The 16,060-nt window shown below is 54.8% G+C and overlaps 2 protein-coding genes across 6 annotated transcripts in view; one reads left to right on the plus strand and one right to left on the minus strand.

Moving 5' to 3' along the window:
- LOC100858973 (TRAF family member-associated NF-kappa-B activator-like) lies at positions 1–11,600 on the minus strand. Of its 3 annotated transcripts, none has more exons than XM_040654926.2 (4): positions 11,511–11,600; positions 4,826–4,948; positions 2,762–3,255; positions 1–1,895 (listed from the first exon to the last, which is right to left on the minus strand). In XM_040654926.2, exons 2-4 carry the CDS (start codon positions 4,941–4,943, stop codon positions 1,740–1,742), a joined length of 768 nt encoding a protein of 255 aa, XP_040510860.1. In that variant the 5' UTR covers positions 4,944–4,948; positions 11,511–11,600; the 3' UTR covers positions 1–1,739. The 3 variants fall into 3 exon arrangements, with proteins under 3 accessions (XP_040510860.1, XP_040510858.1, XP_040510859.1); XM_040654924.2 differs by lacking the exon at positions 11,511–11,600 and adding an exon at positions 7,118–7,211; XM_040654925.2 differs by lacking the exon at positions 11,511–11,600 and adding an exon at positions 7,118–7,211 and having other exon boundaries at positions 4,826–5,066.
- Positions 6,337–16,060, plus strand: part of GALNT6 (polypeptide N-acetylgalactosaminyltransferase 6) — a 21,686-nt gene continuing 11,962 nt past the window's right edge. The window contains exons 1-3 of one of the 3 annotated variants that reach the window (NM_001031578.2): positions 6,337–6,535; positions 7,219–7,400; positions 15,316–15,873. In NM_001031578.2, coding sequence (NP_001026749.2) covers positions 15,386–15,873 — 488 coding nt within the window. In that variant the 5' untranslated portion in view covers positions 6,337–6,535; positions 7,219–7,400; positions 15,316–15,385. Of the gene's footprint in view, positions 6,536–7,218; positions 7,401–11,668; positions 11,718–15,315; positions 15,874–16,060 lie in introns of those variants that run through there. The other 2 variants (XM_046904960.1, XM_015300369.4) reach the window with 2 other exon arrangements.

Below are 16,060 nucleotides of genomic sequence, written 5' to 3' on the forward strand. Positions count from 1 at the left end.
TCACAGTTTTTAAATTAAATTTATTGGACTTGCTCTCAGAGCAGGAGGAACTGGGTTGGTTTTCTTCCTTCTGGCAAATTCTGGATGGCTGTTACAATTTTATGCCAAATGAATTTATAGCCCTTCTTGATGCAGAGTGCTGTTAGAGCCGGTGCTTCTAGTAACTCTGCAAGCTGCGGACTGATATTTTCATCCAGGCCCTACAGAGGGGCACAAAACACCACACAATGATGCCACCATCAGGGAGCCACAGGAGGCAGCTTGGAGCTGTTGGAGATGCCAATGGGGAGGCTGCACCGTGATGTGAGAACCCCCACTTTGACCCCCAGCAAGTTAAGGTCTTGGTCACGCTCAGGGCGAGGAGCAGCTCCAGAATCTGCATGGAAGGAACTCAGCCCGGAGCTGTGGCTCTGAGAGAGCTGAGGGCTCCATCCAGGAAAATGGTCCCCTGAAAAGTGACTGCAAACCCCCAGGTCTGTAAATCCCAAACTGCCAGGACCCGGTGCTGCCCCACGCATGTCAGTCCCTGCCCGTCTGAAGGACGAGTTCCTCAGGGTGCACAGATGTTCGTCATCAGCTCCGCCGCCTCATAATGCAGTTATGCTTCTGGGAAGAGCCTCGAGTCATTGCTGTTATCTGTGCTGCTAAAGATGAGATTCTGGAGCTGGAGACGGGAATTAATCTTGATCCATGGAAGCAGAGGCGTCGGACGTTGATTTAAATGCAAGTTGCCTCAAAGATGCGATGCCAGATCTGTTTCAGAGCTACTTGTTAAGCATAAAGGTCTGAGATAAGGCTTTTCCAAAGGAAAGGAAAAACAAAACACAATGATTTAGAGCTAATCAGCATTTTACCCATCTGCTTCCTCAGCTTTGCAGGTGAATTCCTTTGCAAAGCGCATGGATACGTACTGAGAGAAAACATTATAGAATAGCAACGTTACATGCGCTGTTAATGGAAGAGTGCAGTCTTCATTCTGGGTTTGCAGATGGCACCCCAGATAGAAGGGATAGAGCGGAATAACACCCCCTGTGCCCACCTCATTGCTGCACTGCAGGAAATCCTTCCTGCTCCACTCTTCCCTACACCCATCATCCCACCCCACACCTATGGGCTCTCAGCTGCTTCCTCCCACCGTCAGTTAAACTCCCAGGAGCTAACGAGCTGGAGCTGATGAGGTTTTAATGAGGAGCGAGGAGGGGTCTCAGTTCTGTCCCTCACAGTGATGGGATGGGAGCCTTACATTGCTGCAGGGCGGGTGGCACCGTGCATGCAGCGCTAGAGCTCTCTCCAAAGGCAAGTTCAGACTTAGTGCCACGAAAACGTGGTGATCCCCTCTCCTGTGTTCTTGGAAAAAGCAACAATGCAGCTTTCAAATGCCTCTCTCTATTCAAGGAAAACAAACAAACAAACAAACGAACAACATTTCAGCATTTTCCAGTTACGGAGAGCTTTGGAAAAACGTCCATTTCCCATTAAGCTGCAGCTCCCCAAACCTCCCACGCACATCTGGAGCTCAGCACAGAAGCAGTTTTGATATCCATGAAGCTCAATGAGCTGAAACACACCCAGAACCCCGGCTGAGCCTCCAGGCAGCACAGTAGGAACCGACCCAGGTGGCACAGAATGGGGCTGCAACCCGGGCTGACCCAGCAGCCGCATCTCATGAAGGTCCGGAGCCCATCGCGCTGCTCACAGTTGCACACACGTGGGTTTCCTGAGCACGAAGTCCTAAAGCCCTACTTCATATGGGTTAAGACGTGCTTTAAATAGTCAGCCTGAGCTGTGGTGTCCGCAGGGAAGGTCGCCTGGCAAATGTCACACATCTGAGCAGCCGCGGCTGCGCCCGGTCCGAGCGCGGCGTCCTCCAGCATCCATCCCGGCGTCCAGGAGGTCTGCAGGGAGCAAAGGGGAAAGGGTCGGTGGGAAGGCAGACACAGCCTCTCCTCCAGCCCACAGCTGTGCCCGGACCCCCACATCCGCTGCAGGATCCTTAAAGGGTCTTCCCATCACCCCACTGCTTCCCCCCGAGGCGGAGTGTGAGAAAAGTGCTTTTGTACGGAGCCAAATGGAGAGCGGTATTAATTTCCTCCTGTGCCATTATCATTTGAGTGCTGATAAGGCACATTAGGACTTCACCAGGCAGACAGTGCTTCTACTTCTTTCTTTCTTTCTTTCTTTCTTCTCCTTAAGAAGAAAACAGCTTCTAAATATAACCCAGGCCAAAAAAATCAATAGCTTTCCCCACGGATGCATCACCACAGCAGCCACGAAATAATTTCTAAGGGTCTCATTTGGGAAAAGGAATTAAAGGAAAACAGTTTGGCATTCTCCGTGGTCAGCCCAGTGTTGGTGCCCCACACGCTGAAGGCTGAGCAGGACCGAGGGGACGCATCTCAGGATGCATTTTGGACTCAGTGTCTGGGGGCGTATGAATCAGAGAGGCTGAAGGAAATAATTAGGAGCTTATTTGATTTGCAGATCCAACAGAGGTCGATTCAGACTGCCTCAAGGATCCCTCAGCTGGGAAGGGTCACTGGGTTTCTCCCAGAGCACACCAGGTGTTGGAATGGGGTTTTCATGGACCTGACGCCACTTGAAATGGGACGGTGGGTTTCAGGGCATAACCACAACCTTCTGCCACAGCTCCCCACGTTACAGGAGGGGTGATGGAGAGGATGATGATGATGGGCAGGCGCCCTTACGCTGGGAAGAGCTGGCAGAACCAGCAGACCGAAGCCTCTGCCCCCTTTGCATTTACCTTCAGAGGTCCCCGGATTTCCACTGGCACCTTTTCTGCAGCAGGCAGAGCGCTGTCGCTGGGAGCATCCTCCCCCTCAAGGGCTTCTGGGGCTTCGTAGAGGTCCAGGATAGTCAGGAAGGAGTGCTCAGCCTCGCTGCTCGGTGCCACAAATTCCTGAGGGCTGCGGCAAGCTCTCACTTCTTCCTCGGGGCTATTGGTGGTAGGATCCATCCTACAGTCCTCCAGCCATATGTCTACCAGCATCTTCTCCTTCCTCCCCGCCTGGCTGCTGCCAAAAGCCCCTGGGAGGGTGGCTCTCCCAGCCCCGAGGTCACTGCATGCTGGGTACCAACCACTGGCACCAGGCAGTGTGTGGTCAGCGTTTGGTGGGGCCAGAGGGTGGGCAGAGCCCTGCGGGGCCTTGGGGTGCACCTGGGGGGTGGCTGCTGGCTGCTCCCCTCCCTCTGTCCAAGCGCCCTCCGTGCACTGGATGGGCAGCGACGTGGGGATGTCTTGGAAAGAAAGCAAGCCAGAGAGCTCAGTCTTGGGGCTCTGTGCTTTCATAGAGAATCACTAAGGTTGGAAAAGACCTCCCAGGCCATCCAGTCCAACCCCAACCCATCCCACCATCCCGCCGACCACATCCCCAAGTGCCACATCTCCGAAGTTTCTTGAACGCCCCCCAGGGATGCTGGCCCAGCACCTCTCTGGGCAGCCCATGCCAACGCATCACTGCTCTCCCAGAGGAGAAATTGTTCCTATTACCCAACCTGACCCCCTCGGTGTAATGCGAGGCCATCACCTCTCATCCTATTGCTGTTAACCCAGGAGCCTCTTCCTTCCAGTGATAACCACAAGATATTCAATTAAGGGAAAGCAGCCTAAAAAGACTGTTAAATATAGCAGCACATTACAGCAAGCTGACTAATTTTTCTACCCCACCACAAATAACTAAATTAGCATCCAAACTAAAACAATTCCCTTTTCTGCCTTTTGGTGCCGACTCATCCAGCGCTCACAAAAACTCACTCATCCTAACAATCCCCACCTCGTCGTTTCAGCAACCAGAGAGGTCCTATGGAACCACGAGGCATTGCACCAAGGGCTGGGTGAGTTTTGGCTGCATCCCAGCTATGGTTCCTCTTGCTTCGTTCTCTATTCGTGCTATAGTGAAACAGCCCGGTGTTATCTCCTTTGTGGGGGGGGTGGGAAAGCAAAGCTCACTGCCCCCACAGGCAGGGGATGGCAAGAAATACGAGGCTGGGCCAGCATGAAGTGGCAGATGGGGAGAGATAGAGAAGGCTGAGAGCTGGAGGAAGAGCATCAGCTGCCCCACCAGGGGAGATGATGAGATATCTCGGCGTCTTCACGCGATGGCTTTGGTCCGGGTGCTGCTTGGAGATGCTTATCTGCGTTGCAGCCCCGTGCAGAGGACGATGCTGAAGGCTCACCCTCTTCATTGTGGGGGGAAATGTGGAGACCACAGGGCTGAAAGAGCAGCACGTGGCAGCTCTTTGCTTGGGCAAAAATCTCCTGACTGCATGAAACAGCCTGTAAGGTTGGGAAAAGCTTGCAGGACCTCACTGGATTAATTAATGGGAGTGCTGGAGGGGAGCAGATGAGCACCCAGAGCATGGTGGGGAACAGGAGGGCCATGGCTTGGATAGCCATGCAGGCTGCCAGGGTGGGCAAGAGCGTTTGCATGGGCAATGTGCAGCCTTTGGAGGCTGCACTACCACCGTGCCTGCTTCCCACAAAGGCTCCAGGCCATCAGCACCATCTGGCACAGTTCCTCCCTGCTCTCCCCAGAGTAAATCACAGCCTGTGGTGGTTTAGCACGGCTCTCAGCAGACACGCACACGTGGCCGTGCACTGGATGGCAAAGCCAAAGCCAAAACACCATGACAGCCAGCACAGGGAGCTGTGCCTTCAGCTAGATTCCCCATTACGTCCTTTTTGGCAGCAAGCCTCTCACCAGCATGAGGTTAAAGGTTGAAATCCCTCCCATCAGCCTGGATCTGCTCTTTGCAGTGAAGGAGCAATTCAGCACGATCTCCCCCCATCCCCAACCCCACTGCTCACCCACGATGGGGCCCTTCCTGGCGCTCAGCTTCTGCAGCAGCTCACTCTGCCTGGAGCACAGCTCCCTCAGCCTGGCCACCTCCTGGCACAGCTGCAGGAACACTTCACCCATTTCCATCACACCTGGTCAGGGAGGAAGCAAGAAGCTGTGCGTTATCCAAAGGCAGCAAGGAGGGGACGTGGAGATGGGGAGCGCAGTGCTCCGTCCTGTTGTGGGATCTCCGGAGATGTCGGTGCTTCACTGTGATGGAAAGAAGTTGTAGTTGCAGTTTTCTTGCAATTTAACAGAAAAAAAAAAAAAAAAGCTGAAAAGGGAAGTGATACTGTCCAAAGCAGTGGATAACCCAACGGCTGAGCTCGGCTTCTCCATCTCAGCCCACGATGGAGAGATGTTCAAGGCCAAGGATAGGGCCCTGGGAGGGCCCTCCCTGATGGAGGCATTGGACCTGTCCAGAGCGGGGAGTGGGGAGGGGGGCTGTGAGGACCCTTCCAAAGCAACCATCCTATGGCTCTATGATCCTGAAAGACCCTTCTGACCCAATCATCTCAAGGCTCTGAGATTTAAGTTCCCTACCAGTCCAACCATCCCATGATTCTATGATCTTTAAGGTCCCTTCCAACCCATCCATCCTACAGTTTCATGATCTTTAAGAGCCCTTCTAACCCAACCATCCCATGGTTCTGTGATCTTTGAGAACCATTCCAACCCAATCACTCCATTATTCCACAGTTCTGTGGTCTTTAAGGACCCTTCCAACCCAACCATCCTATGGTTCTGTGATCTTTAAGGTCCCTTCCAACCCAACCATCCTATGGTTCTGTGATCTTTAAGGTCCTTTCCAACCCAACCATCCTACACTTTCATGATCTTTAAGAACCCTTCCAACCCAACCACCCTATGGGTCTGTGATCTTTGAGACCCCTTCCAACCCAATCACCCCATTATTCCACAGTTCTGTGGTCTTTCAGGTCCCTTCCAACCCAATCATCCTACGGTTCTGTAAGCTTTAAGAACCCTTCCAGCCTCAGATATGCTGTGATTCCATGATTTGGAGAAATACCCTTTTTTTTCTTCTTCTTCTTTTTTTTTTCCCAGTGGTGTGGGAGCAAACAAACTCCTGGCAATGAACCCCAAAGAGGAAAGAGGTCCAAGCATGGGGGTACAACTCCCATTTCTTCAGTCATTCAGCCCTTAGCTGCCCGTTCTGCTCCTGGAAACACTCCACACGAAAATCCAGCTCGTGCCCACAAGGTATGCTCTAACCAAATATTGTCACCACGAAGAATAACCTCCCCATGCTGTGTTCAGTACATTTCTCCTTGCTTTAACAGCTGTATTGTGGATTAGACTTTCCAGTTTTACCATATTGCACCAATTATTACCAGTCGGAAAGATAATAAATAAAGCCAAAGCGTGGTGTAAATCTGCAAACCATCTGCAACGCACGCTTTGATTTGAAAGATTTGTGCAATCGCAATTAGCATAAACATGCAAATCAGCTTTGCTTCCTGTCATATTTTCCAGCCTCACCACCGCTCAGCGCTGCGAATTTAAGCCCTGGTGCTGTAATTAGGGGCTCAGCTGATGGCTTTGGGGATACCTCCTCTGCCACCCGGAGCAACGTGGGTTCCCCGAGAGGGCTGAAGGGCAGAAATCCCAATGGAGCTGAAGGGAACGCTCCCAGCACCAGGAGAACTGCAGACAGCATGGTAAGGTTGCCTTCAGCAAAGGGTTTTCTGTGCTTCTCACCCCAAAACGAGCCGTGATGGGAGCTGCTTTGTACTCTCAGCTCTTTGCCCCCCCCCCTTCTCCCCCGGCTCTTAAAAACCTAGCACACAAACCCTGCAAAGCAGCTAGCTAATTAAAGATTAAGAGGATATATTTTGTCTAGGAGTTATATATAACTGTGCCAATTAATTATTAAGAAGTGTGTGATTTGGAGCTGCCGTTTCCAACAAGCCCGTATTGATTTTGCACGAGCCCTGCTGGTTTCTCAGTAGTTAACCACGTCTTAATTTCCCCCCACATTAACACTTTGTCGTTAGGAGGATGGGAGATCTTAACCTCCCGCGTAACCCAGAGAAGCAATTCCCAAACTGCAATTAAAGAAGCAACAACTGGGGATGCAGGTGATCAGGGCTCAGAGGGCCACGACCCACGTCCTCCCTCAGTGCCAGGGACTGGGCTTGCTTTAATACAGCAAAAATCCCAACCTCCACCCCACACCTCTCCATATAACCCAATGGGGACCCTGTGAAGCCCCGGGGCTGCCATTTGGGGAGCACACTTACAGTGGTGGGGGGCCCTCCTGCCCCCGTCCCGGCGGCCGCAGCTCAGCATCGGCCTCTGAGTGCAACTGAAAAAGTTTCTCTAACAGAAAAATCCGGGGCAGGGAATTTCCCTTCTGTTTTTCAGAGCTCAGAGTGAAACCTCAGCGAGGCAGCGAGGCAGGAAATATAGCAGCAGTGAATTACAGGCAGCAAACCCAGGGCTCAAAATTAGCTCTCAAGAGTCCGGGAGGTGATGCTGAAGGCCAACGGTGGTGAGTTCGGGCTCTCCTCTGCGCCGTGCCAGGTAAGCCGTTGTCTGTTCTGTGCCTCAGTTTCCCCCTGCCCATCTCAAGCAACGTGTTGGTGCTTTAATGTGCTGGGGATCTGCACATCTGCGATGCCGACTGCCACAAAGCCCTGCCCGACTTATCCTCTGTGAGGCAGCTAATATTCAATCTCACATCCCAATAATCCGAAGTAATGCTCACTGCAGCCCAGCTCAAATCCCTCAAATCCTCCATCCAGCGCAGGAGCCAACACAAAATGCTCAGCAGGAGATTAAAACCCTCCCAGCATTCGTGCCTTCTGCCTTCGGGAGCCTGGAGAGGCCCCTGGGGTTTCCCCACTGGCATTTCCCTCGTGCTCCTCTGCCCTTCTGTGCATCTCAGCCACTGCTGGGATGCACGGAGGACTCGGGGGATTCTCATCCTCTGCTTTGACTGAAGATGCAGCCAAGAGTTGGCACAGGCTGCCCAGGGAGGTCATGGAGTCACCGTCCTGCTGGGGGGATGTGGCACTTGGGGACGTGGTCAGTGGTCATGGTGGGATGGGTTGGAGTTGGGCTGGATGGTCTTTTAGGTCACGTCCAACTCTGTGATTCTATGATTGTTTCCATGCACCGAAAGCCATTGATGATGGGGTTGCCTGTGCCTATACCTGCCACGTTGTCCTAACTATATCCTCTGGAGGGGCTACAAACGACTCTTTTACACCACCTCTACCACAGAATCATGGAATCACAGCATGGCTCGGGTTGGAAGGGACCTTAAAGATCATAGAACCATAGGGGAGCTTGGGTTGGAAGAGTCCTTAAGATCATAGAACCATAGAGGGGCTTGGGTTGGAAGGGACCTTAAAGATCATAGAACCATAGGGGGGCTTGGGTTGGAAGGGACCTTAAAGATCATAGAACCATAGGGGGGCTTGGGTTGGAAGGGACCTTAAAGATCATAGAACCATAGAGGGACTTGGGTTGGAAGGGACCTTAAAGATCATAGAACCATAGGGGGGCTTGGGTTGGAAGGAACCTTAAAGATCATAGAACCATAGGGGGGCTTGGGTTGGAAGGGACCTTAAAGATCATAGAACCATAGGGGGGCTTGGGTTGGAAGGGACCTTAAAGATCATAGAACCATAGGGGGGCTTGGGTTGGAAGGGACCTTAAAGATCATAGAACCATAGGGGGGCTTGGGTTGGAAGGGACCTTAAAGATCATAGAACCATAGAGGGGCTTGGGTTGGAAGGGACCTTAAAGATCATAGAACCATAGGGGGGCTTGGGTTGGAAGGGACCTTAAAGATCATAGAACCATAGGGGGGCTTGGGTTGGAAGGGACCTTAAAGATCATAGAACCATAGAGGGGCTTGGGTTGGAAGGGACCTTAAAGATCATAGAACCATAGGGGGGCTTGGGTTGGAAGGGACCTTAAAGATCATAGAAGCATAGAAGGGCTTGGGTTGGAAGGGACCTTAAAGCCCACTCAGCTTTAATGTGGAGTCCTCAGTACAGCAGAGACTTTCCCTGCTTTCCCAGAGACTTTTCCTGCCATAGCAGCCACCGGCCCCCAGCTGGAATATTCATGGAGATACCACCACCTAGTGTTAAATGTGGGGCTGGAGGATAAGGAAATGGGGTGCAGGGACACGCGGCCCTGTAAGCAGCACAGCTGGAGAGCAGCAAAGCGGTGCCATCGGGAGTTCAGTGGGGAGATAGAGGCTAAATAGGGATGACGGAGATGGGAGTAATTAGCAGATCCCAGCCGTTGATGGTCTGTGCGCCCACCCACCCGCAGCAACATTGCCAGCAGTTATCACAGCCCGATAAAAATGACCTTAGAGTTCACACTGCTTCACAGTGCCACCACTGAGCTGCGGATGAGGGAGGCTTTGGAGAGCCGGAGTAATTAACAGTGAGAATAATAACATATATGAGGTGGAACGAGGACTGAGCATGAGTAGGGAGAGCACACCTGGGCTCAGAGCTTCATTGGGTCTCAGCACCCAACATCAGCCCAAATGGCCCATACAGGCACCTACAGCCTCTATAGGCCCCTATGGCTTCTATAGGTCCCTATGGCTTCTATAGGTCCCTATGGCCTCTATAGGTTCCTATGGCCTCTATAGTTCCCTACGGCCTTTCCAGGCCCCTATGGCATCTATAGGTCCCTATGGCCTCTGCAGGTCCCCATGGCATCTAGAGGTTCCTATGGCCTCTATAGGTCTCTATCAGTGCCCTATGGCCTCTATAGGTCCTTATATCCTCTATAGGTCTCTATCAGTGCCTTATGGACTCTATAGGTCCTTATATCCTCTATAGGTCTCTATCAGTGCCTTATGGCCTCTATAGGTCCTTATATCCTCTATAGGTCTCTATCAGTGCCCTATGGCCTCTATAGGTCCTTATATCCTCTATAGGTCTCTATCAGTTCCTTATGGCCTCTATAAGTCCTTATATCCTCTATAGGTCTCTATCAGTGCCTTATGGCCTCTATAGGTCCTTATATCCTCTATAGGTCTCTATCAGTTCCTTATGGCCTCTATAGGTCCCTATGGCCTCTATAGGTCTCTATCAGTGCCTTATGGCCTCTATAGGTCCTTATATCCTCTATAGGTCTCTATCAGTGCCTTATGGCCTCTATAGGTCCCTATGGCCTCTATAGGTCTCTATCAGTGCCCTATGGCCTCTATAGGTCCCTATGGCCTCTATAGGTCTCTATCAGTGCCCTATGGCCTCTATAGGTCCCTATGGCCTCTATAGGTCTCTATCAGTGCCTTATGGCCTCTATAGGTCCTTATATCCTCTATAGGTCTCTATCAGTGCCTTATGGCCTCTATAGGTCCCTATGGCCTCTATAGGTCTCTATCAGTGCCCTATGGCCTCTATAGGTCCCTATGGCCTCTATAGGTCTCTATCAGTGCCTTATGGCCTCTATAGGTCCTTATATCCTCTATAGGTCTCTATCAGTGCCTTATGGCCTCTATAGGTCCTTATATCCTCTATAGGTCTCTATCAGTGCCCTATGGCCTCTATAGGTCCCTATGGCCTCTATAGGTCTCTATCAGTGCCCTATGGCCTCTATAGGTCCCTATGGCCTCTATAGGTCTCTATCAGTGCCCTATGGCCTCTATAGGTCCCTATGGCCTCTATAGGTCTCTATCAGTGCCTTATGGCCTCTATAGGTCCTTATATCCTCTATAGGTCTCTATCAGTGCCCTATGGCCTCTATAGGTCCCTATGGCCTCTATAGGCACCTATGGCCTCTCCAGATCTGACACTAGCCCGGGTTGCCCAGGGCCCCATCCAACCTGGCCTTAAACATCTCCAGGGATGGAGCATCCAGAGCCTTTCTGGGCAGCTGTTCCAGCATCTCATTACTCTCATAGTAAAGAACTTTCCCCCAACATCCAACCTAACCCTTCTCTCCTTGAGCTTAAAACCATCCCCCCTTTTTCTGTCGGTGCCTACCCTTGTAAAAAGTCGATTCTCCTCCATTTTATAATCCCCTTTTAAATACTGGAAGGCTGCAATGAGGTTCCCTTGCAGCCTTCTCATCTCCAGGCTGAACAAGCCCAGCTCTCTTAGGTTGTCTTTGTAGGGGAGGTGTCTCCAGCCCTCTGAGCACCTTCATGGCCCTCTCCTCGTCCTCAGGACCCTCTCCAGCAGCTTCACATCTTTCTTATACTGGGAGCCCCAGACCTGCATGCAGTACCGCAGATGGAGCCTCACGAGGGCAGAGTAGAGAGGGACGATCCCCTCCCCGTCCCACTGCCACCCCTCTGCTGGTGGAGCCCAGGATACCGTTCCATTGCCCTTCCGAGCTGCAAGAGCACCCCGCTGCCTCACGTCCAGCCTTTCACCCACCCGGACCCCCGGGTCCTTCTCCACGGGGAGTCCCTACACGTATCCGGGGTTACTCCGACCCAAGTGCAAAACCCCGTATCGTCCCCTTCACGTCCCCGTCGTTCCCCACACCTCCTCTATCACGCCCCTGGAGGACACCTGTCACTCCCAGCACCCTGATGTCAAGCCACGCTAATCCCTACGCCCCCACAGCATCCCAGCCTCTCCCCAAACCCCCCCCAGCGCCTCACCTCGAGCCCGGCCCCTTGCCTATCCCCTATAGACCCCCACCAACCTCCAGGCTCCCACCGTCAGCCCAAGGGTCCCCCGCGATCCCCCGTCCCTCCGCTGCTGAGGACGGCGCTAGGACCGCGCGGTGCGCACCTGTGCCCCGGGGCGAGGCAGGTGCCGGCTGTAGCCCCGCCCCCCGCCCCGCCCCCGCCCCCCCCCCCCGGACGGCACCTGCGGCCCCGAACCCGCGGCCGCCGCCGCTACGGAGCGGGTGAGTGGGGTCGTCGGGGGGGGGTCGTTTGTGGGTTCCGGTGTTCGTGTTTTGGTGTCGGTTTGGATCTCCGTCGGCTTGCTCGGTCCAGATTTTCGGTCTCAGTTTCGGGTTCCGGTCTCTGTCTTGGGCTCTCGGTTTTCGGATCCGGGTTCCAGACCTCGGTCCTGGTCTCAGTCTGGGTCTTGGGTCTTCAGTCCCGGTCCTGGTTTGGATCTCAGTGTTCTGTCTCTGATCTTGTCCCCCGGTCTTTGGGGTCTCCTGGGTCTGTAGTCTTTGGGGTCCCCCGTCTTTGGGGTCCCCCAGGTCTCCCATCTTTGCGGTCCCCAGTCTTTCAGGTCCCCTTGGGTCCCCAGTCTTTAGGGTCTGAAGTCTTTGGGATGCCCCTGGTCCCAGCCTTTGGGGTCCTTGGTCTTTGGGGTCCCCCGGGGGTCTCTGGTCTTTGGGGTCCTCTGAGTCCCCAGTTTTTGGGGTCCCCTGGTTCCAGTTTTTGGAGTCTGCAGTCTTTGGGGTCCCTGGGTCCCCAGCCTTTAGGGTGCCCCTAGTCCCACTCTTTGGAGTCCCCCGAGTCCTCTGTCCTTAGTATCCCCGGTCTTTGGGGTCCCCCTGGGTCCCCAGTCTTTGGAGTTTGAAGGTTTTGGGGTCCCCTCAGTTCCCAGTCTTTGGGGTCCCAGTCTTTGGTGTACCCCTGGTCCCAGTCTTTGGGGTCCCCTGGGTCCCCAGTCTTTGTAGTCCTCGGTCTTTGAGGTCCCCCCTGGGTCCCTGGTCTTTGGGTTCCTCAGTCTTCAGGGTTCCCCTGGTCTCAATCTCTGGGGTTCCCCCTGGGTGTCTGCTATTTGGCTCTCCCTGGATCCTCAGTCTTTGGGGTCCCCAGATCCCAGTCTTTGGAGCACCCTGAGACCCTGGTCTTTGGGGTCCCATCAGGTCCCTAGTCTTTTGGTACCCCAGGTCCCCAGTCTAGTCTTTGGGTCCCCCAGCTCCCTAGTCTTTAAGTCCCCCGGTCCCTTTCTTTGTGTTCCTGATCTTCAGGTCCCATTCCCTGGCCCCAGACCTTGGTGCTCAGTTCCTTTTCTGATCATCAATCCCAATCCTGGTCCCGATCTTGGGTCTCTGGTCATGGGTCCCATTCCCTGGTCCTTGGGTCCCTGTCTCAGTCCTTTGTCCCCATTCCCTGCTCTCGAGTCCAGGTCCTGGTCTCAGTCTTTGGTCCTCCTTCCCAGTACTGGGATCCCTGATCTTCATGCCCCACTCCCTGATCCCAGTCCCACTTCCACCCTATTGCATCTTTGGGGTCTCCCTTCGCACCCCACAGCGCTCACACCCTCTCCTACCCCCCAGCATCGCTCCTTTTTTTCCCCAGTCTGCTCAAAATTAAAGACATGCCACCACACTCCCATAATGATGGGGGGAGGGAATCCCACCAGTGGGGCTGTTACATCTCCTGGCTTTTTGCCACCCCAAACACCGTTGGCACCCCAACCAACGTGGCCACGCTGCCACGTGGAGCCGAGGGCCGCGTCAGGTGGGGCTGTGCTATCTGCTGTGTTGACGTCTCTGCGTTTTTATTTATTTCTTTTATTATCATCATCATCATTTTGCCGTTCTCCCATCGTTGCTTATTTTTTTTGGGGGGGGGGGGAGTCGGGGGAGGGGAGAGAATATCTCTATTTCAGCCTCAGGGGTTCCTCCCTCCGTCACCAAGGAGGAAGCAGCTGTCCCATCACGTGGGCACTGTCCTGCTGCCACCCATGGCTGTGACTGTGTTGGTGACCCTTTTTCCTAAATCCCTTTCCTCCCCCCCTGCCCCTCCCTCCCCCTTTATTTCTTCTTTCTCTTTTCTTTCTTTTTTTTTCCTTTAAAACCTCTTTTGAGTGCAACAGGCTTAATAACTCTCTCTGCACGGCCGTGCTGCACGTGTTGCTATCGCTGCATGCATCCTGGGGATGGTTTCGGGGAGGTCTCGGGAGTTTTTTGGGGTTGGGGTGGCCAAGGGAGACTCTGGGAGGGCTATGGGTGGGGGGGGGGTGGGGGAGGGGAGGGGAGGGAGGTGGCTCTGAGCCATGGGAAGGGGCTGTGCTGTGCAGGGCTGGAAATGTCTTCGTGGCAATGCCCACTCCCGGGACGCGCCCTGCGGGTGACTCAGCCTTGCGGGAGTGTGTCACGGTGTCACCGCGCTCCTATGGGACACGGGGGGGGGCAGCGGGGGAGAAAACGGCCCACGTCTTCGTGCGGTTCCTACGGGGACTCCGTGAGTCCGTCCCCGTCCGTCCGTCCGTCCCCTCCCCGCGTTCGGGGCTGTAGTGGGAAAGGAGAGTTTTGGGGAAAGGCTGATGAGATGTCAGCGCCGAGGGGGCGGATTGCTGCTTTGGGGGTGTGGGGGGGGGGCTTCTCTTTTTGGCTTTTAGGGAAGGAGATGGGGCTGTGGTTTAGGGCAGGACCCCTTCTCTCCTCCCCCCCTCCCTACCCGCCAGGGATGGAGCCTTTGGGGCTGAAGCTGTTGTGCACTGCCCGGTGCCTTCCCCAGGGTGCTGCGCCGAGGTTCGTTAGCAGATAACGAGGTGCTCGTTAGTGTGGTCAAAGCAATGGGGCCAGCAGAGGATTGGGGAGCGTGGGACTGGGGTTCCTCCTCTGTACGGATGGCTCTGCACCTACGCTGCCTTCACCTCACTGCACAGAGCTCCAGGAACATTGAGGCTGAAGTTGGGATGGGGGGAGCTCAGACTAGAAACAATTTATGAACAGAGGTTCATTTTTTTTTTTCTCCCCCCTAATTCTGTGGTTTTTTTTTTCCTCCCACGTTGGGCAATAAAGCACTGTCTGAACGCCGGCGTTGATCCCGGAGCCATACGGGCACTGAAAGCGGTGACCCGGAGGCGGAGTGTCCCCCTCCCCTATAGCGCATCGCTGCGCTCCCCCCGCCCCTAAACCTCATGGGGCAGTGGAAGAATGGGGACCCCGCACTGAGCTCCCTGCCCTTGAAGTTGACAGCGGGGTGCTGGGGGGGGGGGGGAGGCTGAACAGCTTCCAAAGCATTTTAAGAAAGGGGGGGAAAAAAAAGAGGGAAGGGGGGGGGAAAGGAGGGGGTGATCCTGAAGAGGAGGAGGAGGAGATGGCGGTGAATGGCTCCCGCGGGGCTTCTCCATGCTCCGGTGGCAGCGGCTCACAAAGAGCAGCGGGGAGGAATGGTCGGCGGATGGGGCAGAGTCCCGGGTGTTGGGATTGCTGCTCCCAAATAGCACAGCTCGGAGCGATCTGAGCGCATCCTCCTTCCCAGGCAGGAGAATTGCCCGAGGGAAGGCTCTGTCCGTGCATCCCAAACGTCGGAGTAAAGTTGTTTTTGTTCGTTCGTTTTAGCTTTGTTGCTCCTTTGCTGCGTGCAGAGCGTGCAGGGGAGACTGCTGGGGTTGATGGTTTGCATCTCGCAGCCTCCTTCCAACCTGTTTCAGCTCCTTCAGGGCAGGTTTGCAGGGTGCAGGTGATGAGAAGAGCTCTGGGGGAGGCTCTGCTCTCCGACGGCGCCGGGCTGCTCCTCTGACAGCGCACGCTTTGCAGGTCGCATGCGGGGTGAATTAACCCCTTGTGCGTTTCTCCCCTCCAGGTTGGCGGAGCCATGAAGCCCCCGCGGACCCCCCGACCCTGAGCCGTGCACCGCAGCGCCTGCAGACAGCATGAGGCTGCTCCGCCGCCGCTACAGCCCGCTAAAGGTGGCCCTGGTGGGCGCAGTCTTCCTCCTCTTCCTCTTCATCCTACAGAGGGACGTCGGGGACGGCGACCTGCGCGAGGAGCCCTGGCTGAAGAACATCGTCGATGGGAAGGACCAGGTCATCGACCTGATGCTGGGCGCCGTGCACAACCTCCGTGACTCCATGCCCAAGCTGCAGATCGGGGCCCCGGTGCCCCCGGAGGAGCCGCCCCGCAGCGCTCGCTCCTGCCCCCCGGGCTTCTACACGGCAGCAGAGCTGCGCCCGCTGCTGGAACGACCCCCCCAGGACCCTTCCGGCCCCGGGGCCGATGGCAAAGCCTTCAAGAAAGAGCAGTGGACGGCGGAGGAGAGCAAGGAGAAGGAGCGGGGCTACGAGAAGCACTGCTTCAACGCCTTCGCCAGTGACCGCATCTCCCTGCAGCGCGCGCTGGGACCCGACAGCCGCCCGCCGGAGTAAGAGCCCCCTCCTCCCAAAAGTGTGCCATCCTCCTCGGCTCCATCCAGGGCAGAGTTAAGGGGAAATCGAAGCAGAGTCGGGCCTGCAGCTGCCCGTTGCAGGAGCTTCACGCCCTCGCTCTGCAGCAGTGTATTGCAGGAGCTCCACGTGCTCCCCGTGCAACTGCCTGCTGCAGAAGCTCCG

The sequence above is a fragment of the Gallus gallus genome, chromosome 34, assembly GCF_016699485.2.
Source record: "Gallus gallus isolate bGalGal1 chromosome 34, bGalGal1.mat.broiler.GRCg7b, whole genome shotgun sequence".
Taxonomy (NCBI): Eukaryota; Metazoa; Chordata; class Aves; order Galliformes; family Phasianidae; genus Gallus; species Gallus gallus.

Coding starts and splice junctions, on each gene's coding strand:
- LOC100858973 (XM_040654924.2), bottom strand. CDS start 7,166: ATGCTGAGCTGCGGCCGCCGGGACGGGGGCAGGAGGGCCCCCCACCAC. Junction 4,949..7,117: donor CAGGAGGGCCCCCCACCACT/GTAAGTGTGCTC, acceptor CTCCCTGACCAG/GTGTGATGGAAATGGGTGAA. Junction 1,896..2,761: donor AAATCCGGGGACCTCTGAAG/GTAAATGCAAAG, acceptor TGCTCCCTGCAG/ACCTCCTGGACGCCGGGATG.